Source organism: Tamandua tetradactyla, chromosome 5, assembly GCF_023851605.1.
Source record: "Tamandua tetradactyla isolate mTamTet1 chromosome 5, mTamTet1.pri, whole genome shotgun sequence".
In the NCBI taxonomy this organism is placed as follows: domain Eukaryota; kingdom Metazoa; phylum Chordata; class Mammalia; order Pilosa; family Myrmecophagidae; genus Tamandua; species Tamandua tetradactyla.
Window position 1 is genome coordinate 138,958,739 of NC_135331.1, and position 17,939 is coordinate 138,976,677.

A 17,939-nucleotide genomic window follows, 5' to 3' on the forward strand; every position below is an offset into this window, starting at 1 on the left:
GAACTCTGGATATTAACATAAGGCTTGCAACAATCCAGGAGTGTCTCTTCAAGAAAAATCACTGAATATTGGTAAGAACAAGGAGTTTGTGACATTACAGCTTTTCCTATTCCCATCCTCTCTCTAGCTCCAAGGCAGTCTTGAAAACCAACAGCCCATACTCACAGTGAAAACCACAACCATACTGAAAACCAGGAGCAACCATAAGAAGCAAACATTCTGGAGCTACCCGAGAGCAACATCAACAGAAAACTATCATTACCTGACCTGTCTGGCAGTTCCCTGGGAAACTCTACTTGTAGGCCTGACTCAGAGCTTACTCAAGCGGAACAGCATTTTCCCTGGGATATATGCTGAAAACAATCAGCAGCAATTGTTTAAAATCAAAGCTAATTGAGACAATAACAGTTGAAGCAAAAAACAAACTTAAGAAAAAGCTTTAAAAAAAAAAAAACTTGGGGTATGAGAAGCCCATGGAGAATTTTTAAAACCTCTGATACATTCCTGTGAACACAGAAAGCTACATGCCATCTTCGTTGGTCGACATCCCCAGAAAAGACTTGAGAAAGCTTAACACCCCACCTCTGGCTGATACTGAGGGAAGGAACACTTTCCAACTAATTCAATAAGGGCAGAAGTAACATGATACCAAAGACAGAAAAATACACCACAAGAAAACTAAGACCAATTTCCCTTATGAATATAGATGTAAAATACTCAACAAAATACTAGCAAACCAAGCCTAGCAGCATATAAAAAGCCATAATCCATCATGACTATGTGAGACTTACCCCAGGAATGAAAGGTTGGTTCAATCTATGAAAATCAATGTAATATACAATAATAGAATAAAGAACAAAAACATAGGATCACCTCAAGTGTTACAGAAAAACATTTGACAAAACCCAATATCGTTTTATGATTAAAAACACTCAACAAATTAGGAATAAAAGGGATCTTAGCCTGATAAAGGGTAACTAAAAAAAACCCCACAGCTAAAATCCTACTTAAAGACGAAAGAATGAATGCTTTCCCCTTTTATGCATGATTGTTCTGTAACTCACTTCTATAATTAAACAAATATATATTTTTTTAAAAATCCTCCCAAAGTTAACAAAAAACATTTTGTGTTGACAGACAGGAAGACAATATTAAGATAGTAATATTTCCCAAATTGATTTACAGATTCAACACAAATCTCTACTAAATTCCCAACTGCCTTTTATTGACGATATTGGCAAGCCTCCTAATGAATTCACAAGGAAATGCAAAGGGCACAAAGCTGCCAAAATAATCTTGAAAAAAAAAGAACAAAGTAGGACTACATTTCCCAATTTCAAAACTTATTACAAAGCAAAAGTAATCAAGAGAGTATGGTACTGGCATAAGAATAGAATACAGATCAACAGGATAGAGTTGAAGGTACAGAAATAAACCTACACATCATACAGCCAAACTGATTTTCAACAAGGATGCCATGATCATTTGATGGTAAAAGAATTGTCTTTTCAACAAATGGTGCAGATACAACTCCATCTAAATTAAAAACTTTAACCCTTCAAAGAATACCATTAAGAAAATGAAAAGATAACCCAGAGAATGGGAGAAAATAACTGCAAATCATATCTCTGATAAGGAATTAGTATCAAAATATAGAAAGAACCCTTACAACATAATAAAAGGCAAATAATCCAAATAAAATGTCCAAAGGATCTGAATAGATATCTTTCCAAAGAAGATAAACACATAATCAAAAGCATAAGAAGAGGTGTTCAATACCATTAGCAATTAGGGAAATACAAATCAAAACCACAATGTTATACAACGTCACACCCACTAGGATGGCTATGATTAAAAAGTACTGGCAAAGATGTGAAGAAATTAGAACCCTAATACACTGTAAGTGGGAATATAAAATGGTATATAACCAACCCTGGGGGCATGGGAGATGACTCCCAGTGATGAGCCTGGCCCTGGCATTGTGGAATCAACAATGCCATCCTGACCAAAAGGGGGAAAACAGGTGTAACAAATAAGTATCAGTGGCTCAAATATAGTCAAGAGACTACTCTGGAGGTCACTTTTACAAAAGCTTCAGTTAGATATTGCTACCTATCATAGTTTGCCAAACCCCAACCAAAACCATTCCTGCCAATCCTAAAGAAAACCTATGGTTGGGCAGGCCACAGTGGCTCAGCAGGCAAGAATGCTTGCCTTCCATGCCAGAGGACCTGGGTTTGATTCCCGGTGCCTGCCCATGTAATAAAAAAAAAAAGAAAACCTATGGCATTATATAAGATTCTACAAAGGTTCCATGCACTAGGGTAACTTAAAAGAAACCCACAATCTCCAGATATGTCTTGAAATGCAGAAAGGCCAGCCTCTCCAGAACATCAACTACTTGCATTCTCCTATCCCATATTATCGACAGGCCCTTCCAGCATGAAAAAGTTAGATGGGCACAGCCCATACACCCCTAAAGACTGAGACAAAGATGGTAATGGTGGAGATAGAGAAATAATGGTTTAACAAATAAGTATGACTGCTGAATCATTACACTGATATTTATTTTAATGTCCAGTGTCTGGGAGCAGCTAGTAGTAAAAATCTAAAAATGTGAAATTATAACTCATACCAAACTCTGAAATCTGTTCTACAACTAACTGCTGCAATGTACTTTGAAATTTATTGCTTTTTTGTATATATGTTATTTTTCACAAAAAGAAAAAAAGTTGATTGTGTTGATAAAAAAAAAATCTACTACAAAAAAAGGTACAATTTGCAAAACAGCTTGTGAGTTCCTCAAAATTAAATGGAGTTGCCATATAACCAAGCAAAATCCATTCCTAAGTACGTAAGAGAAATTAAAACAAAGGTCCACACAAAAACACATATATGACTGTTTATTGAAGCATTATTCTTAATAGCCAAGAAGCGGAAACAACTCAAATGAGCATCAACTGATGAATGAATAAATAAAATGTGGTATACTCATACACTGGAATATTAAATGGCAATAAAAAATAATGATGTATTGACACATGATACGACATGGATGAATCTTGAAAACAGTACACTGAGTGAATGCCAGACACAAAAGGCCACATATTGTATGATTCCATTCATATAAAGGTCCAGAATAAACAAATCTATAGAGACAGAAAGATTACAGATCGCCAGTGGCTAGGAGTGGGGGTGAGCAGAGAGTGATTGCTACAGGGTGTAATTCATAGGTGATGAAAATGTTCTGGAATTAAATAGTGCCAACAGTTGCACAACTTTGTAATACACTAAAAATTATTAAATTCTATACTTTAAAAGCGAATTTTATGGTATGTAAATTATATCTCAAATAGAAAAAAGAGAAAGGTAGAGAAAAAAATATCACTTCAGTTGACTTACTCCCAAGCACATGAATCTTTGGAAATCTTGCCCTCAGTTAAACACTATCTCCTTTGCAAAGACTAGCTGGATTTCCCTAGGCTGACTCAGAATCTATTGTTTCACAATGTACTTACATTTTTAGGGGATTATTCTGTTGAATTATTTTGCTTTCTCTGCTAGATAAATTCCTTGAAAACAGAGTCAATCTTTACACTTTATTATTTTTCTTTATCCCCAACAGAGTGACTATATCATAGCTGAGGCTCAAAAACTAGTAGTTAAATGAATTAACACCGCAGAATACACCCAGCACTCCACTGACTAAAGACGCCTGGTGACTAATCCATGGTGTTTTACCAACAAAGTATATAAATGCATTCTCTTTACAAATTTCAGTTCAATTCTTCATCTATTTGATTTCACTTCAAATGTATTATCAAGAGGGAAAGAGACAAGAAAGAACTTATGTATAGTATTCGTCAAAATTCTTCTTCCTGTTGCCAATTCATTTATCTCAATCATAGAAGTGGCTGGATGTGGCACTGCTAATCTAATTCATCTTAATCATTATATATAATTCTTAGTTCATTTTCACACAGGTAATGAAAACCTTTTTCTGCTCCTTTACTATATGTAAACAGCTCTAGTCTTTATTCTATATTAAACTTCTATTGACAAGTAGAAGAGAAACGTTGTTTTTATTGTTTTTCCATTTTATTTGGAATATAAAAAATCTCCTAACTCTTATAAATACCTTTTATTACCACAGCTTCATCAGTATAGAGGTAGTCCAAAATAACTTGCAGAATGTCAGAATGTACTGGCATTTCCAGAGCTGCACAACTGGAAGCCTAAATAAAATAAAGCAATTTTAAAGCAATAGAACACTAAAAATCTCATTTAGATTACTGATACTAAAAACACTGAACAGGAGTCATCAAATGTGAAAAAAACAATTATAAAACACAAAGCTAAAATGGGGTATCTTTAATTTTAAAATGTCCTATAAGATGAAAAAAGAACAAAGAAAAATTCAGAAAAAAAAGCATAATGGTATTCCAAATACATTTATAAATAATAAAGGAGAAATTTTTATTTAAATAGCTTTCAAGCAATAATTTTAATTTCTAAATCTTGCTATTTTCCAGCATGTTTAAGCATAAATAAAGTTTAATACAAAAGAAAACTGAGTTAAAATATACATCTGAAAACTAAGACACATATGTTTCTGTATTAAAGACGCAGTATGTCAAGTACTTTTTAAGACACTCAGATCTTTTGGAACAATTTTCAAAAGTTTAAATTTTTTTTTTAAGAAACATATACTTTCCAAGAATATCAAAAGATATAGTTTCAGCTTCAAGGTGATTAATTCCAAAATGCATAAGGCTAAGAAATTGCTTCAGAAATACACCTGAACAGAGTGGTCCAAAGAAACTGGAATGTATGGAGAGTTTATACCAAGCAGAGTGTTTCTATATATCTCATGAAAATGATTTTAAAATATGTACAAAGCCTATGAGTTTTACCTTTTTAAAGCACTTAAAACCAAAAGAAGAAAAAAGAATGGGAAAAGAAACCATTCATAAAATATATATATAAAATATTTATATATATAAATAAAACCAAATTTATAAACAATTTACTCTGGTATAATCCAAAAACCTCACATAGGTTGAAACCCTTTCTAGAAAAGCATTTCCTGTCTAATAATTAATCACATTCCTAATGAATGAAGAAATCTAGTCATAACTACTAAAACAAAAATTTGATATATCTGAGTAGTCAATAAAAAGTCTGGCCTTTAACTTGCTATCAGATTAAATTTAAGTATAAACACTTCTTATTTCAACAAGCAACATATAATGAGCAACTACTATAACTTGAGGATAATTCACAAATGTATATTCTAACATTTATAATGAAAAATTGAACAGGAACAAATAAACTACAAATTTTAAAGTAAAAAGAAAAATAACAAAAATAGCTGGAATTTCTGAGAAAAGACAACTCTAATCATTCTGTAATCTCTAAATATTAACTATACAGAAAAAAAGTCAATAAAATGCAGTAATGGAGGGAGTAGGAGCTTTAGATTTACTTTGGAAACAGACATGACCTCAGTGAGAAGAGTGTAGGAAGAGGGAATGGAGTGGGAAGAAAATAAAGAACAAAGACTAGTAAAAAGAATAAGCAAAGCTAGTGGAACTCTTTTCTTAGCACTTAAAGGCAACAATGGGAACCCAGGTTCAAAACAAAGGCTGAAAATTTTCTAGTTAATGCATCAGTAGTAAAATTTAGGCTAAGAGTTTAGAACATTAATACATTGTTAAAACAGTTTGCTGTTTAAGTGGATAAGATGCTATAAAAGAAATATGCTTACTAGACAAAATCCCATCCTGATTAGTAAAATGTCAAATTTCAAAAGTATAATAGATGTGCCACAGTTTGGCACAGCCAGACTAGCCGCTCCAGGAGTAGATAGCTGAAATGGGCCAAACTTGCTCCTTGGTAATCATGTGCAACTGAAGGCTGTGATTAAAAAATGCAGACATGTTGGAGCAGATGCTACAGGATTTGGTGGAGTGCACTACTCAGATATTGGAGAAATATAACATAGAAAAGGACATTGCATGTACTAAGAAACAATGATCATGCATCTATGTGATGATGTTAAGAATTACTGATTGCATATGTAGAATGGTATGATTTCTAAATGCTGGGTTAATTTCTTTTTTTTTCTTTTTTTCCATTAATTAATAAAGAAAAAAAAAAGGACATTGCAGCTTATATCAAGGAGTTTGGCAAGAAGTACAACCCCCACCTGGCACTGCATCATGGGAAACTAGGGTGGTCACTGACACCTAAAAGCAAGCATTTTATCTTCTACCTGGGCCAAGTAGCCATTTTTCTACTGAAATCTGGTTAAAGGATGTACTGTGCCACATACCCAATCCATCCAAAAACAAAAGATTGTCAACTGAACTCCAAATGGCAGAAACTGAAATTCTCAGTCTTGCTAATAGAATACCTGTATCTCCAAACCTTTATTGTTTTGTACAGGGCATTCTCTAAATCCCTTATTTACAAATCCTTTATCCTTGTTGGCCAAAGTAATTATATTTCTATGTTCATTTATATGACTGATAAATCTCAAACTGTGGGCCTATAAGAGTAGTAAATACAATTTCTACTAAATATTTCATAATTGCCTTTTGCTTGTATTACTATACACAAACACAAATATAGCACTTGGATTATGTTTTATTTACTAAGAATCTTATAAGAAAGCTATATATATAAAAGTACTTATAACTATATGCCTCATACAATGTGACTATATGACTGTGAAAACCTTGTGTCTTATGCTTCTTTTGTCCAGGGTATGGACAGATGAGCAAAAAAATAAGTATAAAAAATAAATTAAAAATGGGGAAGGGGAATAAAGGACAAAAAAATGGGTAGATTGAAGTACTAGTAGTCAATGAGAGGCAGTGTATGGGGCATGGATGTATGAATTTTATCTTTTTATTTCTTTTGCTGGAGTGATGCAAATGCTTTAAAAAATGATCACTATAATGAATACACAAATATGTGTTGATACTGTGAGTCACTGATTGTATACCATGTATGGACTGTAGATGTGTGAAGATTCTTCAATTAAAAAACAAATAAGATCCTATTTGATCCTATAAGATCCCCCTTTTTTTAACAGCTCTGTCAATACACTTATGATGACTTTATGGAATCTCAAGATGACTTTATGGAATACATCAATAAATTACACACTTTATATCTGAGCATATTAATATTAATACATGGCAATGTCATTTTATTATGACTTTTAAGAGTCTGAACAATTTCAACACCACTCTATACTTGGATATAACAATGCTGACAAATCTCATCATCAAGTTCTAATTCTGAATTTTAGTATTAATTTCCAAAATTATAAAGAAGTTTAGTTACCAATCATGGGCTTTCTACTTAAGTCTTACCTCTATCCATGAGCTACTGAGCATACTATGAAAATATTCTAAAAGAAAAAAAAAAAAGTTAGACTCAATAAGACTAGTGAAATAATTCTAAGAAAAAAAATAGTACCTAACAAAAAAGTGCACCTACCAAGTCTGGCACAGAGAACACATTTATGACAAGGAAATTCCTTTCCATCCACTGATTTCATGGTAACATCACAGAGAAATGAACTGCAAGGAAAATTTTCAGTTGAAGCAAGTGTAATTTCTTCATATATTGAACAAATAAAATTTGTTATAGGATTTGACTTAACTTCTGATTTTTCTCTTAGTTAAAAGTAGCACAAATATTTGTAGGTATATATACAAAAACAATATTTCATTTCCTTCCACTTTAGGGAAATCATAGGTCCTTATAATAAAGACAATATTTGAAAGGGAAACACAAAAGTTAAATGTTTTTTCTAATTTTCATGTTTTGTTCCAGGCCAGAAATTAACATAACAGTAAGTGACATGTTCAAAGCTCTTTAACTCACATAACTGCATAAACTATTCTGTGCCAGTCTATTTATCTCTAGTTTCTTTCTTCAAAGCTTTCCACCGACAAAGAAAGTACAAATACCTAAAAGCAAAAACTCTTTAAAATTTTAGAATAGCAACTTCCCCAAGGGCAGAATTCTTGATACACAAGCAGTGGGGACAACCAAAGCAACGGCTGAGCCCCCAATCTTGGAGTTTGTTCATATGAAACTTAACTCCATAAAGAATAGGTTAAAATTAGGCCTAAAGAGTCACTCCCTAGAGAACCTCTTTTGTTGCTCAAATGTGGCCTCTCTCCTCCAGCCAACACAATAAGCAAACTCACCACCCTCCCCCTTTCTATGTGAAACATGACTTCTAGGGGTGTGGACCTTCCTGGCAACATGGAACAGAAATCCTAGACTGAGCTGGGACTCAGCATCAAGGGACTGAGAAAACCTTCTTGACCAAAAGGAAGAAGAGAGAAATGAGACAAAATAAAGTGTCAATGGCTGAGAGAGTCCAAACAGTCGAGAGGTTATTCTGCAGGTTATTCTTATGCATTAAATAGACATCACCTTGTTAATTAAGATATAATGGAGGGGCTGGAGGGAACTGTCTGAAAATGTACAGCTGTGTTCCAGTAGCCACCTTTCTTGAAGATGATTGTATAACGATATAGCTTTTGCAATGTGACCGTGTGACTGTGAAAACCTTGTATCTGATGCTCCTTTTATCTACCTTATTGACAGATGAGTAAAACATACGAAATAAAAATAAATAATAGGGGGAACAAATGTTAAAATAAATTTAGTAGACTGAAATGCTAGTGATCAATGAGGGGGAGGGGAAAGGGGTATGGTATGTATGAATTTGTTTTCTTTTTATTTCTTTTTCTGAATTGATGCAAATGTTCTAAGAAATGGTCATGATGATGAATACACAACTATGTGATGATATTGTGAATTACTGATTATTTAAGTAGAATGGAATGATCACATGTTAAGAATGTGTTGTTACATTTTTTAAAAAATTTAAAAATTAATTAAAAAAGGATAAAGGATAACCCTCAAAGAAAAAAAATTTTAGAATAGTATAATTATTGAAAAATGTGTACCATATTTATACTAATAAATTATTGAAAAATAATGATAAGGTTGATGAACAATTTGTTTTTTTTTTGAGTTAACAGCATTTCTATTCATAACAAGATACAAAATTCAGCCAAAAAAAAATCTCTCTCTTCATTTGAAAGTAATCAGAAAGGGTGAATTTCTTCAATGTCTTACTGAGTCATTAATTTTTTTATCCATTTACTTCAACAGCGCCCCAATATTTCCAGAAATGAAGAAGAATAGAAAACATAAGAGGATATTGAACTATGACATTTTATGTGATATATGGGTAAGAAAAGCTCTATTTCCACACTTAGGTGCTAAAATCTAAAGATGAAAAGTTTTATCTTCATTTCTTAACTTACCATTTTTTCCGATTTAGTTTTGGTTTATTACCAGTTTTCTTGACAATAACATTAATTTTTTCATTTTCAAATCTGACTCCATCTAATCTATCAAGAACAGACAAAAATTAACAATTTAAAGAGGTTATCCATTATTCACCTATCATAACAAAAGAAAAATCCAGCAAACTAACTTACATCTGAACATAATTATATAACCTTCATATTACCTGGTATTTCAATGAACACACACTCAGTTATAAACAAAGAAAGATCATGCCCTCTCCTTCAATTTATACATTAAATTATCATTATTACTACCAAAATCAAATTAAACCATGGCACAAAGTTCTTCACTGTTTTTAAGTAAAAACCATAACATACTCCTCCCCTGCTCCCATCCCATAACTAAGGTGTAATTGCCACAAGCAACATAAATATCATTTGAAAAAAGAGAATTTCAAAGAATCAGATTTATAATGTGACAGATACTATGTTAGGTACTTACACATACTATATGAATAAACTACACCAATGATATGAGGTCAGTATTATCCATCCCATTTTATAAATTGAGAAACTGAGGTTCAACGAAAATAAGAAATGTGCCCCAGTCAGTAACAGTAGAGCTAAGAGATATATATAGATCTTTTAAACTCCAAAGGTAATACTCTTTCCAGAAACCACTGTCACTCCAGTTTCCTTCTACATATACCACAGAGAACTGAAATCCACTAACGGCATTTCCAACCTTTAATGTTTTAATCAACTGAGTCCCACAGAGATAGCTCTAGCAAAATATAGAGGAATAAGACATCCTTATTCCTCCCTACAAAAGAGAGAAAAGAAAGAAAATAAAAAGGAAAAGAACAAGCAAATAAAAGGAAAAAGAATTTCTAAAAGGAGGACATAATGAGGCACAAGAACAGATATTAAGGAAAAGCCATACCTACTACTCAAATTACTGAAACCAAATTTCTTTGCAACATTTTGCAACATTCTTATGGGATCATCTTCTCCAATACTTTTTCCTTTTTTGGAAGCTTTGGATTTGCTTTTTTGCCTTTCATTAATTGGAGGTGCTTGATTACTTTCATACACTTCTAAAGCTGACTTCTGATTATTATGTTCATGGCAGCTCATTTTGTTCAAATGAGAATTTGGAGTGCCCTGATATTCTTCTGTTTTTTTGTTTAAATTTAACCTTGGTTTGTAGCCATGAGTTAAAAAGTCACAAGTGTCTGTGTATATAAATTGTAAAAGGTATCCAAACAAGTCAGGATGAACCTTCTCTACTACAAAAAGATGGCACCCTGCAGAATCTTCATCTTTCCGATAAACATCTGTAAAGTCCAAAGTAGTCCCATTTGACATAAACAATTTCTGAAAATAGACTGAACGCAGTGCCAGAATATATTTATGTGCAGGGAAGATTCTATTCCCAACTTGAAATGTCACATCATGGATGCTGTCTGTTTCATCTGTTTCCTTCAACAGTTTGCCAAACTCTTCAAAAAAGGATGATGAGGACACAACTGGAATTTCATAGAGACTGAAAACAAAATGAAAATCATTTCTACTTGGAAAAAAATGAAAGAAAACAAAAGCATACTTAGCCAATTCTCCTTTTAAAATGCAATTTCTGTATTAAACTTAGAAAATTTTAAATAAGTTACTCCCTAAAATATAAGATACAGCACAAAGCCTTAGATACTATATCATTTCTGAATTTTTATTCCCTTTTATATTTGTTTTCTTTCTTAAATTAGAATGGCAAATGAAATATTCCTTTCCAATGAAAGCAATATTCTCTATTTCTACAAGGAAACTCTTAAAATAATATAAATTAAAATAACTGTTCCACAGAAAATTTTAAGTGATTAAAAGTGTAACTAAAAACACTTTTTAAAGAGTAGAGAATACAGTTCTCATCCCATTCCTCTTTTATATCTTTTACAGTGAAGAAAAACAAATATACAGAAAACTAAGCAAATACTTCAGGTTCCAAATCCCAGAATAGATCAGAAACACAAGAAAATAAAGTTAAATGCACACAAAGATGTATTATCAGTCTGTAACCTGGTTCTTTCATTACCGTAGGGGTGCAATCACACCTTCCCAATCTACAGTTCACCTTTGTAGGTAGAAAGGTGAAATGTTCATCTGGGACTAAGGGGTTTCCTGGAAGAAAAGACTTTCAGTGTGAAAACTGGGACAGTCCTAGGCTAACCAGGGTAGGTGACCATTCTATTTCTAGGACTTCTTTTTTATTCAACTATATCCTCATATTTATTTTAAACTGTTATCTCTCTAACTAATGTGACTTAGAGGATTTGAACTAGGATTCACACTGCCCTCAGATGGCTCCACACCACTTCCTCTTTTCAACTGTCATAATATTCAAGGGTCAGAAATTTTTGTAAACTACACAAAAAATAATTATAATAATTTTTTAGAATCTGAGAACTTAAAGTACATCATAAAGTACTAAAGACATTGTGCATCTGTATATATCTTCAAATATTTTCAATAAATATTCCTTACAAAATAAGGGAAAAACTCATCATTCCCTACATAACAAATTCCACCTTCAAGTTATCCTGGTAAGATGATTATATGCCTAAGTTTCTCTACAAGACTTGGCAATGGCTTTTTGATTAAATATGATCCAGGAGCTACTAAAAACAGAAGAAAATCCAGTGACTATTCCTTCTAACAATGAAAATGAAATTTAATACATACAAGTATACCTTGTTTTAGGATCTGACTGCAAGATTGCAAAGTTGCATCCACTTGGATCTGTGCTCACACTAACAGATCTATGGGCAAAAGTAAGTTTCTCAAGTCGAATTCTTTCATATGTGCTATTTATTTCAGAGACACAAGATACATCTGGTGAAGGATTATGAAGGTTTGATAAAATGTCTGCTAAAAAGAAAAAAAGAAAAATGAACATCCATTAATCAATTTATTGATGCTATTAAAATGATTTAGGAGTAAATGGAATAGAAAAACCACTGAGAGTTGTTACTAAAGAAATTTCTTTAGTAGGTATTAACTCCTTTGAAGAACTATATATCCTTTCTGTCTTCACATTTTACACCTTATATACTGGTTGTATTATTTTGGGGAATTTTGGGTGGGTCAATTCTCAACTATTGTTGATTTTCTCTCTTGTAACAAAGACATCTGCCATTCTGACACCAAAGTCATCTTTCTATAAAGCAAACCTAGTGTCATACTAGCCTTTACAATACCTCAACTTGCATTAAAAATATATAACTTAGTATCTTCATAATCTGCTTGCTTATTTACTTGCTCCCTTCATTCCTCACTTCCTTTCTTCCATTCATACAACAAATATATGCGTGAAGACACTGTGCTACTGTAATACAATAATCACCAGTGAATCCACAGCGGCACAGTAGCAAAACAAGATAGACATGTCCCTTCTCTCACAGAATTCACAATCTACAGGGAGACAGACATTAAATAATTATGTCATTACAAAACGGATCAAAGGTATGAAAGATAAACAAAGTGCTTCCACATAGACATGAAATTTTCATGGCTACAGTGTGAAGACTCTTTAAGGTGGGTAGGAATTGATATAATTACACCATTTAGGAAGCTACTTCAAGAGTCCAGGAGAAAGAATAAAATATGATATATACTGAGGATATAGCAATGAAACAGGGAAAAGTGGCAACATTTCAGAAATATTTTAAATACCAGTGACAAAACTCACTGAATGTAGGGGGTGAAGGAATATGAAGTGCCAAAAATAACCATTTACTTAGAATGAAAATAACAAAAAGCAGAGGTGGGGTCATGAGATCAAGATTTCAGGTTCAGGCCACTAAATATGACTAAGTCACATTTCTAAGGACTTCCAACATTTACAGGTCCAACCTGCATTCTTATAACTCTTAAATTCACTCTCCATGTCAACTTAGGGAGCATTATTAATCTTTCCCCAGACACTCAGTGATTTCTATCTCAATGTTCTCAGAAGACTCATCTGCCCACATTAGCATTTGTCTTAGTGATCTATAAATACATATACACACACAAACACACACACACACACACACGTCTACTGCTCCTATAAGCTCATGAGTGCCTGGGAATAACAGTCATGTCTTATATATTTTTGTATCACTAAAACCTACCCCTGTATCTAGCACATAGTAAATATACCTTAAAGGTTTGTGAACTTGAATAATCTATAAAGAAATAAAAGAGGCAATCCAAATCAATCAATTATCCAAAAATTATTCCATTGTGGCCTTAGGATATTGTAGAATACTGCATGTTTATAATTATCTGAGAGTAACTATAAATGTTTATTTTTTTAGCATATGATAATTCATTCATTCATTCAACAAGTATTTAATAAGGACTACTCTGTGTCAAAAATCTACCAAATGCTGAGCATAAGTGGAACAGTTAAAGCCCTTGCCATTACTGAACTTACATTCGAGCAGGAGACAGGCATTAAAAAGTTAATCACAAAGGCAAACATCTAATCACCAGTAAAAATAAATTTCAAGATGAAAATAGGGAACATGAAAAGTAAAACTGGATAACTCAGTTAAGATTGAGGGTTCAATAGAAACTTCTCTGATGAGGTATACACTAAGTCGAAATGTAAAAAATTAGGGAAGGACCTGGGACTAATCATTGCTCTACATGTTTGAAAAATTAAAGAAGGCCACTGTGACTGAAGGCTAGTGGTGACCAGAGAGAGGAAGGGAACCCAAGAGGAGTTCAGAGACTGAAAAAAGCCATAGTAGGTGAGGCTTGTAGGCATGCTTAGAAAATAAGGAAGTCATTAGAGTTTTGAACACAGAAGTCCTAGGATCAGATCTTAAAAGCATATCCAGTAACTGGTTGACAATAAATTCAAAAAGAACAAGAGTGGAAATAAAAGAACTTCTTTATGTGGCATGGGCAAGGGCGAGGTAGAAGGTATAAAAAGGTAAATGAATTCTAGTTATTCTGGAAGAAAATTCAATAGATTACTAATTATAGGTAAAAGAAAAGAGTTGCTACGTTAAGTTAAAAAATGTAAATAAACCACAGGTTTATAAATTTATAATCAGAGAATTAAAAAAAACTATAGTATGAATAACTTCTATTTACAATGAGAGCACATTAAAGCCATCCTTTATATTTATAAAGAAATGAAAAAGCCTTTTCTCTGATTATTCAGCAATTGTTTAATAAAATCATTTGTACTTTTGAAAATGGTCTATCAATATAAAATCTCCATTCTTTTGATTTTCCTCCAAGTCATGAGATGTTCGAATTTTATATACACAAGTACATACAAAAGAAAAGAAAACAAGACAGTATCAGCCACTCAATTCTCAATTTGGGAAGAAAGAAGGGAAAAGGAGGTGGCAGATGGTTCAAAATCATCTGGGAAATTTTTTTTAAAACCACACATTTCTCTGCTCTGGCTAAAAATTAGCAGTAATCAGTTATAACTGATGGGAACGTAGTATGATCTTATGGTGCACTGAGACAGAGAAAAAACCAAAACTAACTCCAGATTTAAGCAAATCAAGTTACCTTCTATTGACTCCAACACACACCAAAATCAAAAGAAGAGAGATAAAAATAAAACCTAATACTTGTCTATTAAACCCAGTAATACTTGGTAATTTAAAAACTTATTGAAAGGTACTTTTATATTCTGCCCTTTATGAAGGTTATGAACTGACCTTTCTTTTCAGAACTCTTTCTCTTTTCTTCAAACCATTTCCCTCTAAATCCTTCCCCATCTTGAGTGACAAACAGAATTTCATTTCTATTTAAAGCAATATCAGAAATGAAGACTTGGCGTGGATAGGCCCATCGACACTGCTTCAGAGAGCTACTGACTGATCTCCAACAGAATACCTAAAATAAAACCAAAAATTACATTGGAATAAAAAAGCAACATAGCATCTGATCAACTAAAAACAGAAATTAAGGAACAATATCATCAATGTTCGCTCCTACACAAAAAAAGACAAATATTACAAAATTCAAAATGGTTTAAGTACATTAAGCAAATATGAAACATTAAAAGTTATTTCAAATACATCCCTCTTAAAAAGAAGCAATTTTAAGTATTACTTGTTAGGGGCAAATAAAACTGCTCCAATGGTAAAGAAAAAAGCAAAAATCTTGAAGGTAAAACTTAGATGTCTAATACTGTTGTAATGCCTCCCATTGACAGGAAGATAAATCATCCTATGAAAATCCAAACCCTACTCTAAAAAAAAAAAAAAGAGCTCTATGAATAACTCAATTATGTAACTAAAATAACATCTTAGACCTATAAAAGCATCATAGAGTTCAATGGTTACCAAAACTTTAGTTTCCTTAGAAACGACTCAGGGACTAAAGGATATAGAGGATGAGGAGATACAGGGTGCTGGAATTTCCAATCCAGCTTTACCCAAAGCAAATTTCATTTGCAAAATTAGTTCTAATGATTTTTAAAAGTTCAATTCCCTATAATCAAGGTAACAAAACTAAAAGACAGAAAAAAAAATTCGCCAAGAATACCCAAAAAGTTACGTAAAGAAAAAAAAAAAGACTACAATGACTACTTCCCCTAGAGCCTGGTTTTTACAATGAGACTCCAATTTTGTGGAGAGTAAATATCCATAATACAAGCTTTATCCATATCATAAGAAGTGAAAACACATCCCAAAGCCAAATATAGGTTCTAATGCTCTTTTATGCATTCTCATACCTTTGTCCTTCCATTAGTACAAATTAGAACTTTTGATTCTTAAATGTAGTTCATTGTATTAAATTTATCAATAGATTTACACCTATAATGCACCAGTAGTGGAGCTTTTTGATTAATTCTTCAATTTCTAAAATGTCAACATTTCATAAAGCTATTACTATATAGTACTTTTATTTTATAGGTAAAAAGAGAAAGCCATTAATGTTTTTCTAGCCATAGTGAATAACTTTTCTGGTGTTACTAATGTACAATATTTTTAATTAATCTTATTAGAGAAATTTACTGATATGTTCGAATGGGTAGCTAAAAGTAGAACTACTTAAAAGAGATTTTTTATATAGTGATCTAGAAAAATGCCTTATCTTATATGAACATGGATAGTTATAATCTCTGCACTTATTAAGGATGTAATTGTATGAAACTAACTCTGGGGAAGAAATTTCAATTATGAATTCAATTTGTAATGTTCCCTAGTTAGCCTTTACTTAAAAAAAAAATAGTTTAGTATCTATCTCCCATCTATGCAATTCATATTATTTATTAGTACTCAATGTACCTATCAAATAACTAATCAAAATCACTCTTTTATTACTATTTTTAAGCACAATAAATGAAATTATAAATTACAATTTAAGAAAGCAATGCTCTGTTAAATATCATCAATCTTTTTTCAAATACCAGGTCAATGCTAACTAGTCTTGGCTGTCAAAAATAAGTAATGGGGGGAGGCGTACACAAAAACAAAATCTATAAGAATTGTCACTAGCAAAATATTATATTTTCATATTATCAGGTCCCCTATAGCTACCATCTGAAAATGACACTACCACATTTTTACATAAATATATACTCACCCTTCCAGCTTCATCCATTGCAAGAATGCAAATTTTTTGACCCCCATTTTCTTTCAAATGTTCAGGATCAACTTTATATTCCATATGCCCCCCAGATACAAGAACCTTTTTCAAATTTAGTTGTCTGAATTTAAAAAAAAAAAGAAAATTAGATTAATGTTCTCCAAAATATACATATTCAATTTTAAACAAATTACTACTCAAACAATAATCTATGGGTGAGGTCATGTCTTATAAAAGCTGAAGTAAGAAAATTTGGTCTTTGGTATCCCCAATCTCTCCTTTATGTACATTTTCTCCTACAGAATGTCTGTTTCTTCTATTACAAATCTCTCCCTCCCAAATGCCTCTACCCACACAGATAAATACCTAAGGTTCTGCTCATTAACACACATTCATTCTAGGATTTACAAAATTAGTAAGTCTAAAAAGCTCTTCGTGCATTTGTATTTTTACAGAAAAAAATTTAAACTCAAAATGAATTAGAAATGCTTAATTTCAAATATGGTCAAATGTATCTATATGTAAATAAATACAGCTATCATGAAACGCATGCTAACTTAATAATTCATGTACTAGCCACAGATTTCATCATACCTGCATATCTGAAAGAGTAATACCCCAATGAACAAGTCTGATTTCTTTTAAGAATTTTTTTTCAAAAGTACTATGTAAGAACTCACTCTGTAACCAAAGAACATTCTTAGGGAAAATTTGGTTATAACATATACTCTGTGTTTTAGTTTTATCAGAATAAGTTTTATAAATGTTAATGTAAAAAACAACCTAACATCACCTCATGCTCAGAAAAAAAAATAAAACTATTTAATCAGTTCTAAGAAATACTTTTCACATTTTTCAGTTTCTAAATCTGAAATGTATCCTACAGTTTATGTCAAAAGAAACTTTCCAACTGCTACACAAATAAGACAAGTTGTAACAAACTGATGGTTGGCATTTTCTGCTCATGAACTAACTTCATGGATGATTTCC

The 17,939-nt window shown here is 32.3% G+C and overlaps 1 protein-coding gene across 2 annotated transcripts in view; it reads right to left on the reverse strand.

The window, feature by feature from the left end:
- Positions 1 to 17,939, reverse strand: part of IBTK (inhibitor of Bruton tyrosine kinase) — a 101,058-nt gene that overhangs the window by 60,679 nt on the left and 22,440 nt on the right. Inside the window, exons 10-17 of one of the 2 annotated variants that reach the window (XM_077162326.1) lie at positions 16,947 to 17,070; positions 15,071 to 15,248; positions 12,092 to 12,266; positions 10,291 to 10,893; positions 9,363 to 9,449; positions 7,510 to 7,592; positions 7,383 to 7,420; positions 4,139 to 4,235 (exon numbers count right to left, since the gene is read on the reverse strand). In XM_077162326.1, coding sequence (XP_077018441.1) covers positions 4,139 to 4,235; positions 7,383 to 7,420; positions 7,510 to 7,592; positions 9,363 to 9,449; positions 10,291 to 10,893; positions 12,092 to 12,266; positions 15,071 to 15,248; positions 16,947 to 17,070 — 1,385 coding nt within the window. Of the gene's footprint in view, positions 1 to 4,138; positions 4,236 to 7,382; positions 7,421 to 7,509; positions 7,593 to 9,362; positions 9,450 to 10,290; positions 10,894 to 12,091; positions 12,270 to 15,070; positions 15,249 to 16,946; positions 17,071 to 17,939 lie in introns of both variants that reach the window. The other variant, XM_077162325.1, reaches the window with a different exon arrangement.